Source organism: Eretmochelys imbricata, chromosome 5 (assembly GCF_965152235.1).
Source record: "Eretmochelys imbricata isolate rEreImb1 chromosome 5, rEreImb1.hap1, whole genome shotgun sequence".
Taxonomy (NCBI): domain Eukaryota; kingdom Metazoa; phylum Chordata; order Testudines; family Cheloniidae; genus Eretmochelys; species Eretmochelys imbricata.
This window is the reverse complement of record NC_135576.1, coordinates 111,362,725-111,388,208: the sequence shown is the minus strand read 5'-3', so window position 1 is coordinate 111,388,208 and position 25,484 is coordinate 111,362,725. Positions and strand designations below refer to the sequence as shown.

The 25,484-nt window shown below is 41.3% G+C and overlaps 1 protein-coding gene across 1 annotated transcript in view; it reads right to left on the bottom strand.

Annotated features, from left to right (window-relative positions):
• ADAMTSL1 (ADAMTS like 1) overlaps nucleotides 1-25,484 on the bottom strand; it is a 689,739-nt gene that overhangs the window by 16,248 nt on the left and 648,007 nt on the right. The window contains exon 27 of the mRNA XM_077816448.1: nucleotides 23,134-23,268. Coding sequence (XP_077672574.1) covers nucleotides 23,134-23,268 — 135 coding nt within the window. The remainder of the gene's footprint in view (nucleotides 1-23,133; nucleotides 23,269-25,484) is intronic.

Genomic DNA, 25,484 nt, shown 5'->3' with positions numbered 1-25,484 from the left:
TTTAAAATGGTCAATAATGCTTTGCATTTCCATAGTGTCTTTTATGTGAAGTTTTTAAATCACCATACAAACCTGAGTGAATAATTCATGTTAAGCCTTGTAACCCTCCTGTGAAATAGGGCAGTATGATTCCCCTTTTCGTGATGAGGAAACTGACGCACAGTGAAGTTAAGTAACATGTCCTTGGCAGAGGCAGAAACAAAACCCACATCATTTGATGCCTAGTCCTGTGCTTTAAACCACATGATCATCTTTCCATTTGTGATTTAATGGGAAAGAATTCGCATTCATAACAAGTGCAGGGATGTGCGTGTGTGCAGGTATGTGTGTATAAACACACAAACACAAAACTTGCAAAGTCAAGCATTCAAAACTAGGAAATGCCAGAATTAAGGTTGTCAGTGCATTTCCTAACTTTTGAGTGCTTGACTTTGCAGTATTTATGTTTTTTTAACACAGTGGCATCATATTGATGCCCACATGGTTCGTCCCTGACACAAAGGCCACACCCTTGCCAAATTTCAGGTTCTTGCTCCGAACATAGAGCATCTCAAAGCAAGGGTCACCAGAATTTTTTTTTAACATTGAAAAAAATATGTTTTTCCCCCCCAACCTCATTCTTGGAATTGGCTGAACCATTTTGGCTGACATTTACCCTGACTTCCCCCCCAACAAAGAAAAAAAATATTAGCCTGATGCAAACACCCAGCATTGGAAATTTTAGCCTAAATGTTTAAAATTCACCAAAGTTATAAGAAACTGAAAATAGGGTCTTATAATGGAAAGTGTTGGGCAATGTTATTAATAGGCGGGGCCACCAGCACCACATATAACATTCTAACATATATAGATTTTTTTTTAGGTGATTACAAAGAGGTCTCTCAAAGGTCAACATACAGACATGCAGTTAATTCAGTTTTATTGTGTGTGTCTGCAAAATCAACCACCATGGTTTAAAATGAGAAAGTAGAAAGATCAACCCAACAACAAGCAAATACAAAGGGAACTGAAATTAACTACAATCCATAGCTGAGCTCTTTTGTTTCTTTTGAAGATTTTTGTGCCAAATAAATTAATTACTGCTCTTCCCATCACTGCATATTTTATTTACATCATCTAAATTTCTTTCCCCAGATCTATATATAAAATAATGGGCTATGGGAATAGCTAGTAGCCAATAATAGGGGAAAAAATCAATCCCCCATTCTTTCCGTATGTATTACCAATGAATAATTAGTAATTTTTTCCACTTCTAATGAAAAAACCTTGCCTGTACCTATGAGGCTCGTATGAAATGGATATTTCCCATTTGTGTACACAGAATGAGCATCAATCACCCTTCACAGGATGATATATCCTACATGTATTCACTTGGACAGATGCATAAACTGCGGGATAATATGTTAGGCATATTTAGCAAAGATCAGACTGTAATGAAAAATATGTTCCCATAACATCCCTTTCCCGCTCTCCTCCCAGCAATAATATGAATACCATTTAATGCAGATTACCAACACCTATTTTCCATTTCCTCCCAAACATGTCATCGTTGACTGTTTTATTCTTCCAGTGTTCAGCACCTGCCCCAAGCCTGGGCTAAACAGTATGGGAGTGAAAAACTGTTTTCATCTCTAGCCAGTGCAGTTACTAAGGGGTGTTAGTACAGCAGGACTCTTATGGCGGGGAAGCAATATTTGGCAATGTTTCCTGACTAGAGAGAGCCCTGGCAGTAGAAGGCCCTTCTCTATCAGCCCTTCTTAACCAGTGAAAGAAAATATTGCTTTTAGGCCTCCTCTTCCAGGTCCGTTGTGACTCTAAATTGATCTAAAGCCAGGGTATGATTCACAGATGTGTGAGATATTTTTTCTTTTTTTTTTGGAATTGCAAATAAAAATGTATATAAATTATACATTTTTGTGGGCGGTGGGACACCGGGGAGAAATGGAAAGTTAATATTTCAAAGTTAGCAAAAAGGGGTTGGCCGACAGGAGACGAAGGTTCTACAGCAATGCCAATGACTCCATGAGAGGAAAGAATAAATTAACACTGCAGGCCAAATCCTGTTCTCAGTTAGACTAGTGCAACCTCATTGCATGGCTGTAACTGAAGAACAAATCTGGGCCAGCAGCGCTAAAGCTAAGGGAACAAATCACAGAACAGACATAACTCCTCTTTTTCACCTGAAGGACAGAAACAAATGAATCCAGCCACACTGCAGTTCTTCACTGGGTGCAGTTTGTTACTGCATGTGAATATAGAGCTCCTTTTAGAAGCCTGTTACAATTCCCAGCAGAGCCCTATGGACAGCAGTGGTGAGAACGCCAGATGTAAGCCTTGCATTTGAAAAAATGAATGGAATTTTCTTTAAAACAAAACAAAACAAAAACTAAAAAACCCCCAAACCCCAAAACAATTACAAATTGTTCTTAAGCTCCTGCGTCTGACTAACAAAACATTCTTTGGGATTCTTCTCAACCTAATACTAGTGCCCAGCAGATCTTTCTAATGGTTATTAGAGATAGGCCTAAAGTGCAGTGTTCAGATATGGACTGGATGTGGGAGAAGGGGCCTCTGGATTTTGTGTTCCTGTTTGGGCCTAATAATAATACATAACCTTTATGTAGAGGTTTTCATCCATAGACATTAAGTGGCTCACAAAGGAAGATATCTTAATCTCCAATTTAGCAATGCATAAACTGAGGCATGGGGAGGTGAAATGACTTGCCCAAGGTCATACAGCAGGTCAGCGGGAATCAAACCCAGGCCTTCTGAATCCCAATTCAGTGCTCTTATCACTGGACTATACTTCCTATTACAGGGACAAGCCCAAGTGGCTAAGTTTGGATCTAGATCCAAGCATTCCCAAAGTTCATGGTGGGACTTTAGGCCCATCTCTAGCATTTTCCTGACTACTGATGGCTAAATGTACATTTTTGGTCCAGTTCTTAAGCTTCCTAGAGCAAGATAGCCAACAAAGTGAAATGTGTACATTATGTTAGGTTAGAGCTGCTTTAACCAGCCAAGGTAATCGTAATCTGAGAGTAGGAAGTATTCCAATTGGTCTATAACTGCGTTGCAGGGCACCTGAAAGCATTTTAATGCACCTTGTTCACAGTTAATGTTAGTCATCCCTGCTAGTCAGAACGTATGACTCTCGACCCCTGGAGCTCCCAGGTACTGGTCTACACAGAACACTTATACTGGCATAGCTATGTCGCGCAGGAGTGTGAAAAAGCCAACCCCTTGATCAACTTATCTATGCTGTCAGACCCCAGTGTAGATGCAGCTGTATCAACGGGAATATTTCTCTTGACATAGCTAACGTCGTTCAGGGAGCTATACTTTCTAGAACAGAAGAAAAACTCCTCCCGTCAGGGTATGTTGTGTCTACACTGGGGGGCTATGCCGACATAGCTATGCTGATACAGGCTCTGTAGTGTGGACGTAGCCTAAGCCCTTGTATATAGACAAAAGATGTGCTGGTTTAACTAAATCAACTTTTAAATACCCAATCAAGATAAATTGATTTAAGACCACCCACATAAATGGTTTAAATCAATCAGAAGAATCCTATTTAGCTAAACTGCTAACAATTTCATGTATATTCAAGATCTGAGGGCTGACCTACATGGGGAAGATTTTTTAGTATAATCTAAGGTGTGAATTTCAACTGATATAGTTGCTGTTTGCCCTTGGGCAAGTCACTAAGAGTTATGTCTACACTAGCACTTTTGTTGGTGTAACTTACGTCACTCAGGGGTGTGAAAAGAACAGGGGAGACGCTCCGGATGGGGAGAGGTGACACACACACATTCACGTACACCTCTCTCATGGGGGTGGGGTAGGAGGGAATGACTGACCGACCGACTGGACCTCTCCACCCTCCATGCTTGGCTGGGCCCCAAGGATGGACCTGCCTCTCCTGGTACCTGGTGCTGCATCTTCCCGAGGCAATGTGTGTGTGTGGGGTGGGCATGGAGGGTCACATCACCATCCTCCCCAGATTTCTGTCACTGTTCACATCAGAATGTGGCCAGCAGCAGCCTTTCAGCACTGTGCAGGAAGGAATGGATGGGAGCTGCTCCCAGGCACTGGGTGGGGCGGGGGAGAGCGGGATGACCTGGCCCATGTCTTTGCAGAGGTCATCTCTTCTCCCCCACCTCCTGGTGTGGCTGGAAGCAGCTTGTTCCTTCCTGCCTGCACAGTGTCGAAAGGCAGCTAACACTTCCAGGCTGCTGCTGGCCACTTACATAACCAAGCTGCCTCCTGTCCCCCAGCTACAGTGTGGGCAGGAAGGGGTTAAGCCCTAAGGATGCATTGTGCACAAGGGCCCAGAGAACCTGACTCTAGGGGCTTCAGGAAGGATCAGAGATGTGGCTCAGCAGGGGAGGGTGGGGACAGAACATATAGTGGGGGGGAGGTATGGGGGGGAAGAGGGTGCTAAGCCCCAGCAACGGGGGTTGCTGTGGAACCTGCAGGTTGGAAGTATGAACAGGCTTCCTTTCCCCACCCGCCACTCCAGAGCTTAGCTGAGGGGTGAAGAGGCTTCCCCGTGCCAGTTCTGTGCGGGGCTTTGGCACACGGAGGGCTCAACTACTTCTGGCCAGCACCCCAGGACAGAGGTCCTTGGGATTTCCTGGGGTGCCGGCACAGCCAGAGGTAATGGGGGAAGGAAGGAGCCTGCCGGCCAGGCTGTTGGTGAACTGAGCACTCTGACCAGGGGCTTGTTCTCTGCACAGTGCTTGGAGCGGGATGCACACCGATGGGGGAGATACGGAGGACCAGCAGGGATGGGGGTGTGAAGGGGCAAAGCACTTACAGCAGGAGTAAGTATTATCTAGACTATCCCTGAGAGGTGTTTGTCTAACCTGCTCTTAAAAATCTCCAATAATGCAGATTCCTAGGCAGTTTATTCCATTGCTTAACCACCCTGACAGTTAGGAAGTTTTTCCAAATGTTCAACATAAACCTCCCTTGCTGCAATTTAAGCCCATTGCTTCTTGTCCTGTCCTCGGAGGTTAAGGAGAACAATTTTTCTCCCTCCTCCTTGTAACAACCTTTTATGTACTTGAAAACTATTATCATGTTGCCCCTCAGTCTTCTCTTCTCCAGACTAAACAAACCCAATTTTTTCAATATTACCTCATAGGCCATGTTTTCTAGACCTTTAATCATTTTTGTTGATCTTTTCTGGACTTTCTCCAATTTGTCCACCTCTTTCCTAAAATGTGGCACCCAGAACTGGACACAATACTCCAGTTGAGGCCCAATCAGTGAAGAGTAGAGCAGAAGAATTACTTCTCATGCCTTGCTTACAACACTCCTGCTAATACATCCCAGAACGATGTTTGCTTTTTTTTGCAACAGTGTCACACTATTGACTCATATTTAGATTGTGGTCCACTATGACCCCCAGATCCCTTTCTGCAGTACTCCATTGGGAGTCATTTTCCATTTTGTATGTGCGCAACTGATTGTTCCTTCCTAAATGGAGTACTTTGCATTTGTCCTTATTGAATTTCACCCTATTTGCTTCAGACCATCTCTCCAGTTTGTCCAGATCATTTTGAATTTTAATCCTATCCTCCAAAGCACTTGCAACCCCTCCAAGCTTGGTATCATACACAAACTTTGTAAGTGTACTCTCCATGTCATTATCAAAATCATTGATGAAGATATTGAACAGAACCAGACCCAGAACTTATCCCTGGGGGACCCAACTCAATATGCCCTTCCAGCTTGACTATATATCTTGGTTATATAATACTCCACGTTATTTTTCTTAGAAATCATGTATGTAGTGCTGTAAATTTATACAATATTTCACAAACATAGATACAGATATGTTCCCCAGAGAGATTGCTAAAAATGTTTCCAAATACGTAACCACATAGTGGCCCCTTTAAGAGATCAAAGGGGTTTCAAACTGTTGAGGGAAATAAGACATTTGTAAAATAATTCTGAAAAGCCGAATCTTTTACACCGAGATACAACTTCACAATATCAGTAAGAGTCAGGCTGAAGCCACTTTACAGGTATGAAAAAGGGAAGCTGAAGTCTGAGAGGATGGAAACTGAAGGCTGAAACTCCATCCTTAACTCACTCTGATGTGTCTGTTCATGGAGTGACACAGATTGAAAAAGAATCTGCCATAGTTCAACTCTGCTCCACCACCACAGCAGCCGCAGGATAGCCATATATTTATACCTGAGATGAAGGATGGCTGATATTCAAAGCAGGTATCCTGAGAGGCACCACTGCACCGTATGGAGTTCAACAACAAGTCACGGGAAGGAATGACTGCTCAATATGAACACCAGAGTGGATTACCAAGGTCAGGGCTGCTATGGAAGTAAGAAGTCCTTTTTGTATTTATTAAGCTGATATAAGCCTGCTGAGTCCCGAGACTCTGGCAGTCCAGAAACTTCCCGACGAAGCAAGGAAAATCACAAGCAAGGAAGAGAGGAGGTGGTGGGGGAGAGCACAGGAAAGCCAGTGTTGTGTGTTTCTAAAGAAGCTGTAGTGTAACTTCTGTCCGGCTAACGAGGTGTTCTGGCAGTGATCGACAGGCTTTGGCAACCAACCCAGGATAGTGTATGGCTTTTCAAAGCCTGTAGCAGAGAAGTCCTAGAGACCACAGCTCAGAAACCCCCCAGTATCGGAAAGGCCATCTGTAAGTTCTATTCTGCTTATCCTACAGCAATGCTTAGGGTGGGCACAAGAACCTCAACAAGACTGAAAGATCTTTTGACTGTTGTAGTAGGAGCCAAAAGAATGACAGATGCCCAGACTGTGATACACAGGGCCACACTGTGATCTCCCATCAGCTTTACACCAGAGCAATTCCATTGACTGTAGTGGAGCTATACCTGGTTTATGTCAGTGTGAGTGAGAGCAGAATCTGGCCCAGCTAGTCCGGACAGGCTTAAAGCCATGAGCTCATGGGTTGCAACCCTCATACATGGTATTAATCAGAAATGGCCCCAGACACTTGTAACATTATTTAATATGGCAGCATGTTGAACCATTAGTGTAGAAAGGGGGTTCCCAAATTGCTTCACTCTTGACCAGTTCTTAAAAATGGAGATCCTCTTCCGGACCACTTCCCTGCCTCTCCCAGCTCTAATCCCAGACCCTGACTATAGCAACAGCAGTGCTTATTACATGAAGACAAAGTAGTACTTATAGGTAAATTTGATCAAATATTTCCCCTTGAATCTTCTTCCCAGTGAACAGGTGATTTTTGAGTGGAAAATGTCAGCTTTCCTTAAGAATTTCCTATATTTTGGCCAGGTCAAAAACCTGAAATTTCATCAGAAAACAGAATTGTTTTGGTTTCTGTGCAGTTTTTGGCCAAATTTTTGGGTGTCTGGCAGTTTTGAGATAAATATTCTTGTGTTTTGAATGCTAAAAACTGGAAAAATGTTGGAGTATGGGCGTCTGGAAGTTTTGGGGCAAATATTCTTGTGTTTTGGATGCTAAAAACTGGAAAAATGTTGGAATATGGGTTTCCATTTTGATGAAAAGCCAAAATTTTCAGCAGAATGCCCTTCCCCCATTTTCTGATTATCTTTAATATTAGAAGAGTATAAAGGACACTCCATAAGAATCAGATACTACAGTAGAAAACATAACTGGCTGGTTGGATAGACCACTTATATGTGATGGGTACACTTCTAGAGGGTGTGTCTAGACAGAGGGGTGGCTGGCCAAATGCTTGTGCCTATTAAATTGTCAGTGTGGAGTATTGTGGGACGGCTTCTAAAAGTCAACTACACTTGATGTAAGCAACACAGTGTCTACACACACACTGCGTCGACCTAACTACACTGACATCAACTCTTTACCTCTAGTGGAGGTGGAATTATTAAGTTGGTGTAGTGGGTGAGTTACGTTAGGGGGAGTGAAATTTTGGTGTAGAAACATAGTTAGGTCATTGTAAGCTGCCTTGCATTGCCATAACTCGGTAGAGGAGACCACGGCTTTGGGTCTGTCCACCAAAATTGACTACACTTTGCAACATTTTTCAGCTTTAGTGTTGTCTGCTAATTTGATCATGAGTGAATTCACACCAAAGAAACATCAAGCGATGAATAAAGTTTTGCAGGGAAGAAAAGGACTTTTTAGGGGCTTAACTCAAAAAGTTTGAATGTTTACCTGAATCTATTCAATTTGGGAAACTGTGCTGGAAATCTCACAGGAGCAAGAATTCATGAGAGACTACTAGTGTTTCCTGCTTCCAGTGAAGCTGGTCACACTGAGACCACAAACTTTCTTAGGGCATTTTGTCTCTTCCACTTTTGGACCCAGCAAGAACCAAGAACTGAAGAGATGAATGAAAATAAAAAACAAAATAAAAAAGGGTAATCGAACTTTTATTTTTTTCTCTTTGAACCTTTGAAAAGGTTAATTTTAAGTTTTGGACACATACATTCTGTTCAGGTCTTATTTTATCAGAATCTGTCCAAACCTCGTTATATGAATGTGTCTTCCACCTAACTCTGTCCCTGGTTTAATTTGGTCAAATCTGCAGGAACTAAGCCATGTGTGTTACAAAAGAACACAACCACCACCATTTATTTTGATCTGTTTTGACCATCTTAGACAGATACTATTGGAAAATCCAATTACTAGCAATAGGGAGTTGCCATTTAGTGCTAAATGTTTGACCCACCCTTAACTGGGCCTCCATTGTTGAGGATTCAGACTGTCATTGTCTCACAAATCAAGGACTTACCCCTCTACATGACCTAAATTGTGAGTGCAAAATTGTGACTGCAAAAAAGGAAATATGACTGAAAATCTGAACTTTAATGAACAAAGTTCTGAACGAGACTAAAGAAGAAATAGGCCAGAAAAGGCCCATCTCATAATAAGAGATGACTATACCCAAAAGTGTGTTATTTAGACACTGTCATTGGCATTGTGCTAAGTTCTGAGGCCCTTGTTTGAGCAAAACTTCCACGGACTGCAGTGAAAGGAATTTTAAAGGACCTAATTTTTGGCTAATTAAACATTGCCATGTGCTATGCAAGCTATGAAATGCTCCCAAGTATTGAGTGGTTAAGAAGAGCAACTATAATACCGATAGACCCCGGTCGTTGGCAGGCAGGATCGAACCCGGGACCTCTGAAGCTTAATGCATGAGCCTCTACTGCATGAGCTAAAAGCCAACTGGCCATTAGCTAAGACTGTAGAGCAGACTCATTTTACCTCTCTCTCTAAGTGGTCTCGGTGCCACTAGATGGGACAGAATACGACACCCCAGAGGTATGGGGATTACATACTTCACCCGAGGGAGAAGCTGAGGAAGTGCGTCCTGAGCTTCAGAGACTTCCCAGTTAAAATCCTGGATGAGCCCCCACTTCTAATGCCAACAGAGCCCCGTTATCGGTGGGTGGAATTGAAGCTAGGACCTTTGGAGCTTCGTGCATGAGTCTCGACCACATAAGCTAAAAGCCAACTGGCTGTAGGGCCATTTTACCTCTCTCTCTAATTGCGCTGTTAAACAATAATAGAAAACTATTTATATAAATATTTTTGGATGTTTTCCACATATTCAAATATATCAATTTCAGTTACAACACAGAATACAAAGTGTACAGTGCTCACTTTATTTTTTATTATAAATATTTGCACTGTAATAAAAGAAATAGTATTTTTCAATTCACTGAATACATATACTGTAGTGCAGTCTCTCTATCATGAAAGTTGAACTTACAAATGTAGAATTATGTACAAAAAATAACTGCACTCAAAAATAAAACAATGTAAAACTTTAGAGCCTACAAGTCCACTTAGTCCTACTTCTTGTTCAGCCAATCGCTCAGACAAACAAGTTTATTTACATTTGTAGGAGATAATGCTGCCTGCTTCTTGTTTATAATGTCACCTGAAAGTGAGAACAGGCATTCTTATGGCACTGTTGTAGATGGCGTCACAAGATGCACTAAAGATTCATATGTCCCTTCATACTTCAACCACCATTCCAGAGGACATGTGTCCATGCTGATGATGAGTTCTGCTCGATAATAATCCAAAGCAGTGCAGACCCATTCTGTTCATTTTCATCATCTCAGTCAGATGCCACCAGCAGAAGGTTGATTTTTGGGTTCTGTAGTTTCCACAGTGGAATGTTGCTCTTTTAAGACTTCAGAAAGCATGCTCCACACCCCTTCTCGATCAGATTTTGGAAGGCACTTCAGAAACTTAAACCTTGGGTCGAGTGCTGTAGCTATCTTTAAAAATCTCAGATTTGTATCTTCTTTGTGTTTTGTCAAATACGCAGTGAAAGTGTTCTGAAAACGAACAACATGCTGGGTCATCAGCTGAGACTGCTATAACATGAAACATATGGCAGAATGCTGGTAAAACACAGAGCAGGGGACATACAATTCTCCCCCAAGGAGTTCAGTCACAAATTTAATTAACACATTATTTTTTTAATGAGCATCATCAGCATGGAAGCATGTCCCCTGAAATGGTGGCCAAAGCATGAAGGGGCATGCGAATGTTTAGCAGATCTGGCATGTAAATACCTTGCAATGCTGGCTACAAAAGTGCCATGCGAACGTCTGTTCTCATTTTCAGGTGACATTGTAAATAAGAAGCGGGCAGCATTATCTCCCATAAATGTAAACAAACTTGTTTCTCTTAGCAGTTGGCTGAACAAGAAGTAGGACTGAGTGGACTTGTAGACTCTAAAGTTTTATATTGTTTTGTTTTTGAGTGCAGTTATGCAACAAAAAAAATCTACATTTGTATGTAGTGCTTTCATGATAAAGAGATTGCACTATGGTACTTGTATGAGGTGAATTGTAAAATAATATTTCTTTTGTCTATCATTTTTACAGTGCAAATATTTGTAATAAAAATAATATAAAGTGAGCACTGTACACTTTGTATTCTGTGCTGTAATTGAAATCCATATATTTGAAAATGTAGAAAAACCTCCAAAAATATTTAACAAATTTCAATTGGTATTCTAATGTTTAACAGTGCGATTAAAACTGTGATTAATCGCGATTAATTTTTTAAATTGCGATTAATTTTTTTGAGTTAATCGTGTGAGTTTACTGCGATTAATCAACAGCCTACTTTATACCAGTGCTTAGTATCAAATTAGAGTGATAGCATCATATTGGTGAATGAATGATATGGTTCCTATGAAGTAATATATATCCAGTGAACTTCTATTTGTATTCAACTTTGATCTTCACAAATATACAACTTACAATGTGATTTATTATTTATATTTAAAAATCGATATGAATGGAAATGTTATCATTATGCAATCTACAATTGCTCAACTAACATTATTTAAAATGAATTCATGCTTTTAAAATGCACTGAAGTCCAACTTCTTATAATAATGAAACACCCAACAATGTTCTGAAAAACAGTCCCTTAGATATTCCTGAATTTATCTCACCCCTAATGTGCAATTTCTGTCTGTTCTTTCTTCCTTGGTTTATATAATACTTAGTCCTGCCATGAGTGCAGGGGACTGGACGAGATGACCTCTCGAGGTCCTTTCCAGTCCTATTATTCTATTCCACAAGGGACCTGAGACACCTGATTTATCATAATTACATAAGCTTTTCCCTATTCTGTTTCTTTGTGCACAGTGTAAATTATTCTGTATTTCTATCTATAGTTTTTTAATCATAAGCGTAATTGCCAAGCCTAGGAAGATTTACATGAGAGAACTGAGAAGGGATGGGGGAGGGAACAGGACAGGAAGGTATTCAGGAAAATTTGGATGTTTCAAGTGGATGAAGTAATCGCTTTTGCATATATCATAGAGCTTCGCATTGGACTCATATCTACAGCTCTGATTATATTAAAGAGTATATTATTTTGGTTAATTTCACACTGATTTTTAACAAATATTGATACTCCATGTTAATAAGGTGAATTTTGTGATACTCTGATGTCCTAAGTCCAAGAAAGTGTTGATACATCAGTGTGGGCCTTTCCTGGTCAGCCAGCCAATCACACTGGACTGTACTCACCACAAAACACCCCACAACATCCAAATGAGACGAACAAACTCCTTCTGTTCATCACCAAATCCAGCTATACTCCCAAGTCTCCAGAGATGAAAATACTAACAATAGGGATGAGCCAAGCTTCCGGATTTGAACTCCTCTGAACTTTGAGTTCTGCAAAATCCAGGCCTCAATTTTTGCAGATTTATAATTAGTTGTCTAATCACACTGTGTAAAGAGAATGTGCCTATAAACAATAGCTAGATCCAGAAAAACAACTACACAAAATGACACCTAACTACTGAACCTGTGATATCTGCTCTCTATGGGCCTTATTCTCCTGCCACATCATCAGAGCATAGGAGAGAATGACTCCAATAGAAAATCCATGTGAGATACTGTTGTGGCGCAACTGAGCCATTTGTACCTTTCAAGTGAATTCTGCTTTCTCTACTGATGGAAACGGGGGTTGTTGGTTTTTCAAACTAGCATCACCACCAAAGAGCCTGTTTATTTGCAGAATAGGAAATTGTAGTCTAACTCTTCTGTCTCCTGAATCAAGAGTAAAGTTCGCAGCTAAGTTCTGACTCTCCAGTCATTGGGAATAAGGTATAAAAGTCAAAAGGAGATTGCTTTCCAAGACTTTGCTCACAGTGCTGGCAGTTAGGAAAATCTTGTTCTGACTTGTGAACTGAGCAAATTTGATATGGAAGTCACCAAGGGAGCTCACAATACATATGGAACAGCAGGATTTCCTTTTTACAGTCGATTGTACTTTTCTGGTCATAAAAAGCACACTTCACCATCTAACTTTACTGTTATTGTTCAGTATCCCCTACAGACAGGAACTTTGTTATTGTTTTAAGCATGCCACACTGAACAAGCATGTTATAGTTTGGACCCCCCCACAACGAGCCCAGTGCCTCCTGCTGGGGTGATGGTCAGGTTTCCATTGAAAGAACGGGTGTATTGTGATAGCCACACATTTTAGAGCTCCTAGTTATATGACCCCAGAGTATCTGGGCACCTCACCATCTTTTGATGTATTTATCCTTACAGTGCCCCTGTGAGGTAGGGAAGTACTATTACCCCCATACTACAGAAGGAAAACGGAGGCACAGAGAGACTCGGCCTGCATAACCTTGGACAAGTCATGGACCAGTGACTGTGGCACTAGCCTCGGAGTTGGAAGATTCTAATTCAGTTCCCTGGTCCATCCTCTTCTCACGCTCTCAGATACCCACTTTGGCTGATGGTCTGTGAAGGCTCCTCAAGGTAGGTGTTGCTCTCCTAGATTTGAATCCAGAACATTATGATCTTTACCCATACACTCCAGACTGGCTTTGAGAAAACCAGTCAGATTACAACCACTTAGCATTAATCTCCACAGGTTCCATGGCCATCATTTACAGCATGATTGCTAAACATACTGCATCCCAGGGGCATTCCTCTGGCTCCCAGAGATTTCATTATGAGCGGCACAGGCACATCTGAGGGCAGCTGAGTCCAGAACAAAGTGAAAGCACCAGAAATGCTGGCTAGAGAACCAGCAACTACAGTTGTAAAAAAAGGTTTTGAAATAAAATATTACACTGAGATTTTTAATTGAAATATCAACCGGAACAACTACGAAATAAAGGCCAAGAATTTTCACAAAAATGTTGCATCCTGTATTTTGGCTAGCTTTTGAGCTAAAATGTTTAAAATTCAGAATTTCAACTCTATTTTTTGTCCAAAAAGTTCATTTCCCCCTCCCCCCATGATAAAATACCATCCTGTTTTTTGACCAGGTCTTCCTGAATGTAGGTACCATGGAAATGTGTGCTTTAAAAATATACACCGACAGGCACAACAAACACCAGTGTCAGAATATATTGTAGGTATCATTAGCAGGGGTATTAAAATACCCAACATTTGTTTGCTATTTTCTCTCTTCTTTAGGATGATTCTTTTCACAGTTCTAAGCAGTGGCTGGAGCAGATGGATTTACTGCTTTTGTTTCAGTTCCCAGCTATTTTAAATGGTACCTATGTTCCAGTCTCTCTAAATTCATGAGATTGAGCTTTATTCCAAAAAACTGCAGCATCTCTTCCTGTGGCTGCCTTGTAAATGCCGTCCAAAACATTTATTTGATTATATATCGCGCATGCTGCTGTGCTTCTCCCTCCTTCTATATACTGATCCTCGGGTGTGCATTATATTTTCAAAAATCACTACACATCAGGAAGATTGTATTTCTGCTGATCTGAAAAAACACATGCAGCTTGTGGACTGATGCTTTGGGGAATGATTTATCAAATGTTTTCATATCCATTTTCCAAGCAACAACAAGCTGCTAATCTACAAGGAAATATTTAAATGAAGAAACAGATGCCAAGTAACCTCATGCTATTTTAAAAAAGTGGTCAAAATATATTCTTCCTCCTTCTAGTGTCTGTCATCTCTGCATCTGATAGTTAATCACTGTTTTCATCTGCAATGCATCTTCAGACTCCAGTGAGCCTGAAGGCAAAAGCCCTCACGCAAAGATTATATCTCATGTATACAAAAAAGGAGCCATTAAAGATTCTGCATTCACCATGCCAAGTATCTGCTGTTACCATGGCATTTTACTATACTTCGATGAGGAGGTATCATTATACCACAATCATTGGGGAATTACACATATTATATTTTTAATGGCAACCTCTCTACTTCTACAAACTTCACTTAGGGCCCAAGCAAAGTTTGATTCCAACAAAACTCAGCTTTTCCAGAGTAAGGATTTCAGGAGAGACCCTGACTTTCTAGCTGACATCTTCTCTAATGTAAGAAAATGATGATCTTGGGCCTGAAATGATCAATTCTGTCTCTGTTGTAAACCTGCAACTTTTACCATGTCTTCCCCTTCATAAATGAAGGCATGAACTCTGCTGCCCTGAGATGCATTCTGACAGGTGCTGAGTGCCTTCTCAGACACATCAATGCACCATTAGACCTCACTGAATTCCAGGGGACCTCAAGCACCTCACTCAATGGGAACTGATGTGTTCAGTACCTGGAGGAGATGCCCAGTATTTTACAAGACCAGCCTCCTTGCTTGCACATGGAATACAAGCATGTGTGAATGAGTTTGTGTAGTTCCTGTCCCACAAATACACATAACATGCTATCACTGGTACAGTTTGAGATGAGAGTCCATTGCCCAATTCATTTAAAAGGGTTTTGCTCACTTCCACCATTCATGGGTATGATGTTACTCATGGATAAAACATCAGTCTTCTTTCCCCCTTATTACTGGGCAATCTCATTTCAGCAGCAGCTATCATATGGCATATCGCTCTACAGCATCACTTGCCACCATACTTCTCTGTGACATCTCTTCAGCATTAAGCGTCAGCAGCAATTGTTGTGTCAAAATACACCACACTACAAGCAAAACTGCTTGCTGACTTTTTGAACTCCAAACTTGGATAGGTCATGGAATGATATTCCAGTGAGACTGCATCCCAGTGATCCCATGTGGGCAGGCAAAGACTTTGATCTAAAGCACGGGTCTTAAAGAAAGCCCCCACTCCTAGAAATATGGATAAGGACTGACTGACGCTCCCATCGAGGTAACATAGTAGAAAATGTGTGTCTGCCTATTTGCCCAGAAGGCAGAGCCAGAGAGGAACATAGCTCTTTATGAACAATAGAAGTGATTTATTTCCTTTCTAGCTGGGGGAACCTTTGCAAGCACCAATGCAGAAACAGCCTGCCCCAGAGTCAAAAATAGGCACCATAGCAAGAAGACACTATTCTTCAGCATGAGGTAGAGTGTCCTCCATGTTTTCTCACATATGGGCAAGTAAGAGGGCGTTTCCCTTCAAATCTACTACATCTCTTACTATTAAATTCAAGGGGAAAGGAACTTAAAAAAAAAAACATGCATGAGGAACAGTCAGGCACACAGCAGCAGAAGTAGGAACATGGGTGCAAAGATGCCCTTTAAGCCCTCTTTACACACCATGGCCCAAGTTGCACTCTGTAGTTTGATGGCAGCTCAGACCTGGCCCATAGGTTACTCTTATGATTACATTTTGCCTATGAGCCAAAGGATGAGCAGATTGTGGTGACTCCCAGCAGTATCTTCCATAGAGCTACTTGTGTGGGTAACTGCTCTCACCAGTAGGAGTAAAGGAGTCACAGCTTGGCTCAGTTTAAGCAGAGGTGAAAGTAAGCCGGTACGCCCCAGTACGGTGTACTGGTAAGAGCTGGTGTGCCGTACTGGGACCGGCTTTCCCAGATGGCAATTTAAAGCCCTGGGGTAGCGGCGGCGGGGATTTAAAGGGCCCCGGAGATCCACTGCTACTGCCCCAGCCCTTTAAATCTCCACCTGAGCCCTGCTGCCGAAGCCCTGGGGTAGTGGCGGCGGGGCTCTGGCAGGGGTTTAAAGGGCCCCGGAGCTCCAGCCCCCGCTACCTCCCCGGCCCTTTAAATCCCCGCCGGCACTACCCCAGGGCTCGGGCAGCAGGGCTCAGGTGGGGATTTAAAGGGCTCGGGGCTCCGGCAGCCGCTACCACAGCAGAGCCCCATGCCCTTTAAAGCTCTGTCAGAGCCCAGAGCCCCGGGGTAGCAGTGGCAACCTGGAGCCCCCAGGGCTCCTCAGTGATTTAAAGGGCCCAGGGCTCTGCTGCAGTAGCGGCAGATGGAGCCTTGGGCCCTTTAAATCACCCCCAAGCCCCGGGGTTCCCAGCCGCCTCTGCAGCTGGTAGCTGGGGGGTGATTTAAAGGGCCCAGAGCTCCCAGCCGCCGCTACCGCAGCTGGAGCCCTGGCCCTTTAAATCAAGATTTAAAGGGCCCAGAGATTTAAGGCCCTGCCTCTTCCGGTTCAGGCCACACCTCTTCTGGTTGAGGCCACACCCCCTGCTCAGGACTCCGGCGTACCGGTAAGTCCTTTAAGTTATTTTCACCCCTGAGTATAAGCCACATATTCCAATTTTGTTGCCTGAATAAAGTGGTGAGAAAATAAAGATAAAAACAAGACAAAACAATGTCTTGAGAATTTTTTTTTTTTTTTTTTAAAAGAGTCTGGTATCTCTGAAAAGTCCCCTCTTGGCAGCTCTCTAGCAGCTATAGGTAGCAGCCTGCAGAAAAGGCAAGCTACAGTAAACACTTTAGGACAGCACCTAATAATAGTTCTGTTAGTTTCAGAATTTTGCTGAATTGGTCAAATTTGGCCCACATTTTAGCTTTTGTCCAAACATATATTTACTAGGGCTGTCAAGCGATTAAAAAAATTAATTGCGATTAATCGCACTGTTAATAATAGAATACCATTTATTTAAATATTTTTGGATGTTTTCTACTTTGTCAAATATATTGTTTTCAATTACAACACAAAATACAAAGTGTACAGTGCTCACTTTATATTTATTTTTGACTACACGTATTTGCACTGTAAAAACACAAAAGAAATAGTATTTTTCAATTCACCTAATACAAGTACTGTAACACAATCTCTTTATCATGAAAATTGAACTTACAAACATAGAATTATGTACAAACAAGTTTGTTTACATTTACAGGAGATAATGCTGCCCGCTTCTTGTTTACGTCACCTGAAAGTGAGAACAGGCGTTCTCATGGCACTGATGTAACCGGCATTGCAAGACAGTTACATGCAAGATGTGCTAAAGATTCATATGTCCCTTCATGCTTCAACCTCCATTACAGGGGATATGCATCCATGCTGATGATGTGTTCTGCTTGATAACAATCCAAAGCAGTGCGGACAGATGCATGTTCATTTTCATTATCTGAATCGGATGCCACCAGCAGAAGGTTGATTTTCTTTATTGGTGGTTCGAGTTCTGTAGTTTCTGCATCAGAGTGTTGCTCTTTTAAGACTTCCGAAAGCATGCTCCACACCCCGCCCCAATCAGATTTGGGAAGGCACTTCAGATTCTTAAATCTTGGGTCGAGTGCTGTACCTATCTTTAGAAATCTCACATTGGTACTTTCTTTGCATTTTGTTGAGACTGCTATAATACATGAACTATATAGCAGAATGCGGGTAAAACAGAGCAGGGGACATACAATTCTCCCCTAAGGAGTTCAGTTACAAATTTAATTAACGCATTATTTTTTTAACAAGCATCATCAGCACGGAAGCATGTCTTCTGGAATGATGGCCGAAGCATGAAGGGGCACATGAATGTTTAGCATATCTGGCATGTAAATACCTTGCAATGCCAGCTACAAAAGTGCCATGCAAATTCCTGTTCTCACTTTCTGTTGACATTGTAAATAAGAAGAGGGCAGCATTATCTCCTTTAAATGTAAACAAACTTGTTTGTCTTAGCGATTGGCTGAGCAAGAAGTAGAACTGACTGGACTTGTAGGCGCTGAAGTTTTACATTGTTTAGTTTTTGAGTGCAGTTATGTAACAAAAAAAAAAGTCTACATTTGTAAGTTGCACTTTCACGAAAAAGATAGCACTTCAGTACTTGTACGAGGTGAATTGAAAAATACAATTTATTTTGTTTATCATTTTTACAGTGCAAATATTTGTAATAAAAATAGTATACACTTTGATTTCAATTACAATATGGAATATAATATATATATGAAAATGTGGAAAAACATGCAACATATTTAATAAATTTCAATTGGTATTCTATTGTTTAACAGTGAGATTAAAACTGTGATTAATCGTGATTAATTTTTTGGGGTTTATCGTTGAGTTAACTGCGATTAATCGACAGACCTAATATTTACAAAACCCAACACCATTACAAATGGTTCCATGGGGCTGTTTTAAAAATTCCAGTGTTTTTTTATTGTAGTGTAGGCATACCCTAAGTACACTTAAATGGTTACTGCAGCTATAGCACTTCAGTATAGACATTTGCTATACTGACAGGAGGGGTTCTCTCATCAGTGTAGGTAAACCACCTCCCCAAGAGATGGTAGCTAGGTTGTTGAAAGAATTCTTCCATCGATCTAGTGCTGTCTGCACCGGAGGTTCGCTTGGCATACCTAGATCTCTCGGGGGTATGGATTTTTCACACCCCTGAGAGACAGAGCTATGTCCTTGTAAGTTTCCAGTGCAGAAAAATTCACATCTCTGAGCAGCATAGTTAAGCCAGCCAACCACTGGCATAGACAATGCTAGGTCAATAGAAAAATTCTTCTGTCAACCTAGCTACTGTCACTTGGGGAGGTGGATTAACTACAGAGACAGGAGAACCTTCTTGTCACTGTAGTAAGGCCAGGTTTACACTAAAAGAGTAAAGTTGACCCATACCCCTGAGTGATGTAGCTAAGCCAACCTAACCTCTGGTGTAGACAGCGTTAGGTTGATGGAAGAATTCTTCTGATGACCTAGCTACTGCCTCTTAGGGATGTGGAATACCTACAGTGACAGGAGAACACCTCTCATCACTGTAGTGTCTACACTTCCCACATAGGCACATTTGAAAACTCCACGTATAGTGCTTATTACCACGAATGGGTCCCAGTGAAGTAAAAGTGACTACTCGTTGATGTTTGATAGCAAATCAATGTTTGATAGCAAATGTATCTGGCATGAGGCCCTTAGTTATTAAAATTATTTTAATTTGCATGAGTTTTTATTGGGACTGTAGGTAAAGGAATTCTAGTTGAAGTGTATTATTATTAATCTTAAATTGTCTTTTCAATCCAGAAAAATAATTCTGCATTTTGATAGTGGCTTAGAAAAGTGCCAAGTGGCCACAAATATGGTTATAAAATCCCAGCATGTGAGAGTTAACAGTAACAGCTTCTCTTTTTGCTTGCTTATCTCCCTCATAGTAATCTTGTGGTCAATTTTTGAAGAACTGTGTCCAAAATAAAAATATTTTTGTATTCCTCACAGAAAATCTTGTAGAATAGGGACTAATCTGAAAACTTTCAAAGGAAATAAGTGGAATTGCAGAAATTTACTACGGTTTCCCAGATATAAAAATAAATGTTAATTTTCTATTGGTTTTCCATGAAATGCTAAGTTTGTGTCACTTTAAAGCACTTATGGAAATATAAAGCAAAGAACTGGACCTGTGACATGAAATCTTATTTTGCACATGCCACAAGTTAAGTAAACCAGAAATTATTGGCATACGTAATATATGGCTCATCACTCATTGCCAGTTTCAGTTCATATAAAAATTGGGTAAGTTCCCAAACTGAGAGGTGCTGCAGGTTCTACTATGAGAAAATCTTGTCCTTAATAGTAGGAGCTGAGTTTGGTAGATAGCTGAGCAGGGCCTGCCATAGGGGCATCATAAAAGGGTTACAGGGAGAATGGATGCATAGCTGGATGCATCTTACTGATGATTTGATAAGGAGCAATGGTACCCTCTGGTCACTACCTGAGAAAGATAACTATGGTGTGCTAACTAGACAGCTGGTGGGCACGGCTATGGAGACTACTGTCCCTTCACCTCTAAAGGTGGTTTGCTTCTGTGACCTCTAAAAAGGACATTGTTTAAGGGCCTGCTCCTCCACCTTTGAAGTCAATGGGAGTTTTGCCACTGACTTCAATGGGAAAAGGATGAAGGCCCAAAAGAACTCCCTCTCTGCCCCTGCAGCCAAAATGACACAGTTGGGAAGTGTGCTACTGAAGGATCTCTTTCACCTGGTGAAAAGCAGCCTGTAAAACTTGGCACCCACATTGTGGCCCCAAGACTCAGAGCTTTACCACAAGGGAGGTCCACAGGGGTTGAGATGGGATGGCAAATGGAATGGCAAATGGATCCATGTAGTCATTGAAAATATATTGGGGCAGACACACTAGAAGAACATATGCAGCATAAATGACGGGCTGCAAGCCTTGTCCTTCAGCTTTTAATTCTCATTCAATTAAGTAGTACATTCTTCTTCTCAATGTGCAAATTTAACCTTCTCATCTTCTCATGCTTCACATATTTTCCTCTTCCTGTTAAGGAAGCTGTGTTTAATGAGGTAGCAGGCAAACCTCACCAATTCAGATTCTCATTTCACGTAAATCCTGAGAAGTCTGGATACTTATCAGAATTTACCCAAGGGTTTCAAAGTTCTCTTCTTTCTCTTGTCTCTCAACTCCTTCTCCTCACTGAATCCTTCGTTTCCATGATATCCAACTTTTCCCTGAGAGAATTCTCCACTTACATCCTGTCTCCCAATCAGTTGACTCCCTGCTTCCTGTTTCCTTGCAATTCCCAACAGCATCCTCTTCATTCACCACACCCTCCCAGCATCAAGTCTTTTAGAATTAAATTAGAATATCACCTTCCAGAGCATGTGAGATCTCTGTGTAGAAGATGGCTCAATGCTTAGGAGGCATTAAAATGGACCTTCTGGATTACAGAATAGGAAGGACTAGAGGGGACAGCCAGATGGGGTAGCTGTAGAGAGGGGTTATGGAGATAGAATGTCTATTAGATAGTTGCAGAGAAACAGAATTTGGGAGCAAAGGGAAGGGAGTCTTTTATCCTAGTCCATGCTGACAAAATCTTAAAAATTAATCTAGTGTCAGTTAAAAGAATGGCTGAGGTGTGGGCCAATTGTTTTTGCAGAAGTAAGTGGTCTATCTGTAGCTGAATGCAGGTAGGACAATACGTGGCTAACTGCAGACAATAATTGGATAATTTGCACGTGTATCGAATGCTTTGCACACATGTTTTGGCTATGCCATGTTGTGTCACCCACTTACATATGGACAGTTTGGTTGTATCTGTATGAATTCTAGCAGACTGGATACTTCAGTCCCAGCCCATCTCTTATTAGAATATCTATCAAGAACTTTCTTATGTTTTTATAATATCAGGTCAACTTCAGCAATGTGTATCTCCACAGAATAAATAGAAGTACATCAAGAATAAATTTGGCTTGATATTGGGAACTCCTGGAGTTTCCTGTACCCTAAGCAGGAGCAGCAGGCTAGGGGATGATATGGCCCCATGAGACTAAAGTAGAGGTTATTATGTACAGACAGATGCAAAACACATTTTATGACTGGTGCATTATCACTTTCAGATCTCAACCAAAAAAACTTCTAAAGATTTTGCTTGGAAAACCTGAGAGGAAATGGATGAAACAGAAGTGACCAAGTCCTAGGACTGCGAATGCAATAAAACCACACCTGAAATGATTTATTGAATGCTATCAAATACCTTCAGATATTTCCCCCCCAAAAGAGCTCCTTAACTGCAGGTTTGGTGGAAGCACAAATGCAATCCAGAGCAGCTTGCTAAGAAACAATTACAGATGGACACAGATGTCAGCACTGAGGGAAAAATAAATCCCAAACAAAAATAAAAATGTAAATAAAAATTCCCCTTATAGAAATATTTGCTATTGAATGTAAGCAAAGAGCTGGTAGGAGGCCTGTGGAAAGGAATACAATCATTCTTATCAGCACTGAGACAAGGTACAGATCCTCTGCTAAAGATTTACAATCCTGCTTCTGCCAGGTTAAAAATCAGTACTGAACTACTCGATGATTTCAGTGAGAGTCATGATAAGGCTGCCTGAGAAGCTGGTTGTTTAACTGAGCCTCATATTAAATATGACCTCCAAGATATTGGAAGAAAGGGAGCTTAGAAATAACAAGAAAAGAATGAGAATCTTTTTGCAAACAGACTGTGTCCATAGGCCTGAAAACACTCTACAATATACGGTAAGGGTTGGAGTGCAGAGGAAAGAAAGACAAAACAGAAACTAACTAGAAGGTGGAGAAGAATGAAATAATGGAAGAAGATCATTTCATTCAGAATTATTTGCTTGTAAAGCTTGGAGCACACAGAAGATTAAAACAAATACCACAATGAAACAAACAGCTTGCAAGAGCAAAGTAAATGTAGAGAAATGGACAAAGCTCTGGGAGAAACCCTGCAGAAAGGACAACAGGAATGGATGACTGAAAAGTAGAGACCAGTAGTTATGTGGAGAGGAAAAGGAGACCGAAGCACAATCTAGAGTACCTTTAACCTCATCCTGACTCCCTCATCCCTCTTTTTGTTACATCCACTTCCTGTGGCTCTTACTTCATGTATATACAGTGTCCAGCACAAAGGAGCCCCTCATATGCCCCTGATCTGGATGAACATCTGGATCTGAATTTTGCATGTTCAGCCCATTTCTCATACTTTTATCCAACAAACTTTAGAGATCAACTTACCGATGAGGACAGAACTTCCAGGATTTAGCGCCAACCTTGTTCCTGAAGGAGAGGTCAGCACTGAGGGAATATCCGGCCCCGAGATTAAAAGCATTGTTGTCAAGTCTTCTAATTGAAGGAGGGTTTGTGGGGGGTCTGGAAACAGATTGAGAGACTGAGATGACAAAGAACACCATAGCGGATAAGGTATTGAGGAAGTTTTAAATCAGCTGTCACATTATTTGCTGTGCTGGATCATCAACATTCCAAAGGGGACATACTAGGCAGTACTGGACAGCGTTAGAGGTGTGCTTTGCCTGACGTGTCAGGCACATGAGGAGGCAGGGAAGAGGTTAAAATAATAATTCAGGGTCAGGCACAAGCCCTCAAATGCTAAGAAAATTTGCATTAAGGCTATTACAGCATCCTTACTGTGACTAGCTAGGCACTGCAGCACATTTAGTTCACTAACAGATAGAGTCGCTCAGAACAGATGGGAAATTCACACAGCACAGCCAATACAGTATCTAGTCATAGCACACTACTGCTTGAAGTATGCCAGGCCACACTCCAGGACTTTCACTGCTCTGTAGCTGTGTCCACATGAGACTTTACTGAATAGCAAGCTGGTGCAATGTAGATTCACCCGTTGGCTTGCCACCCAGAAACTTGCCACATAGAGAAGTCTCAAATCACAGTGACAATATTAATGGTCTGATCCAATGCCCACTGAAGCCAATGGGAGCCTCTTTATTGACTTCAAAGGACTTTGGATAAGGTCATAATTCAGGATTGTTTTAGCACTGAGCCAAATCTGGAAGGCTACTCAGGCAAAACTCCAAATGCCCAAGAGCCCAAGTTGCAGAGAGTTATTACTGTGAATACAGCTACTCTCAAGTAATACTGAAGTCAATGGGACTCTGTGCAAGAGTAACTGTCTGCGTGAGGATCACTTTTCACAGGATCAGTCCCTAAGGACTGTAGGATTTGGCCCATTATTAATTATAAGATGACAGTGATCCAATTTTTGTATTTTGTTTCCTGTTTTCCCCACCACTGTCATTTAAGTGACAGTAAATGTGATAGAGGAGAGAGAAGGTGGATGAGGTGATATCTTTTACTGGACCAACTTCTGTTGGCGAGAGAGACAAACTTTTGAGCTCACACAGGTCTCCTGCTGATAATAGCTCATCTGAATTAATTAGCCTCCTACTCCACCTTTTCATGTTCTCTGTATGTATGTATATATATATCTTCTTACTGTATGTTCCATTCTATGCATCCGATGAAGTGAACTGTAGCCCATGAAAGCTTATGCTCAAATAAATTGGTTAGTCTCTAAGGTGCCACAAGCACTCCTTTTCTTTTTGCGGATACAGACTAACACGGCTGCTACTCTGAAACAGGTCAAGACATAGTTCAATGAAAGATACTACCTCACTCAGCTTCTCTCTCTCTAATATCCTGGGACCAGCATAGCTACAACAACACTACAAACATTAAACTTGATGTAAGTGAATGGTGGCCCCTTCCCATTCAGTTAAATGGGGCTGCAAGTTGAGCCAGGGTTGCTACTGTTATGTGTCCTCATTATGACATATATATGGCTCAGGTGTTTCACACTATTTCTTTTTATTAAAATGATTGTGAAAGTGATTTGCCTACAAATGGGTATAAGCTGCCTGGCAAAACAACAGTAACATTGTATCTTTAAAAAAGAAGCCATTTTTCGTGAGCAGGAAAAGGAAGCCATGTGAGAATTATGACCTGTAAGATGAAACTCAGGTTGTCATTTTTTAAAATCTAGGCAGATAATTTTTAGATCAAGTTTCTAGGGTTGATCTGAAGTCACATGGGACCCATGTGAACATCAAACAGAGGCTTTAGCGCTGTCCTTAAGACTGAGAACTTTCACTTTCAAATCTTCCCCAAGAACTGGAGGCTTTGAGGCAGCAGATTCTGTAGGGCCTAGGTTCACCCTGCAAGGTTGAATAGTTGAGATTTAAACAGGCAATATAATAAGCCCTGAAAACAGAGTTCTGTAATGGACGCTTTTTAATGGTGTTGCTGCAATAATATGTACATGGTTACAAAACGTGCACACTTCATTACCCAACGTACAGTAGCGTTTACATAGTCCTGCCGGATCTTTCATCTCTCAGACAGCAGGAAATGACACAGATGTGTTATTAGGGAGGAAAATACATCAGCAAGCACAATAAATCAGCCGTGGGTAAAACTTCCATCCATGCTTTGGGCCTGACAATATCTTTCTAAATCACCCAGCTAGACATTCAGCCTGCCACCGTGAAACCCAAGACAAAGTAAACTTCACCCTTCAATGAACTGAGTTACTGTTTTGTAAAAGTGCA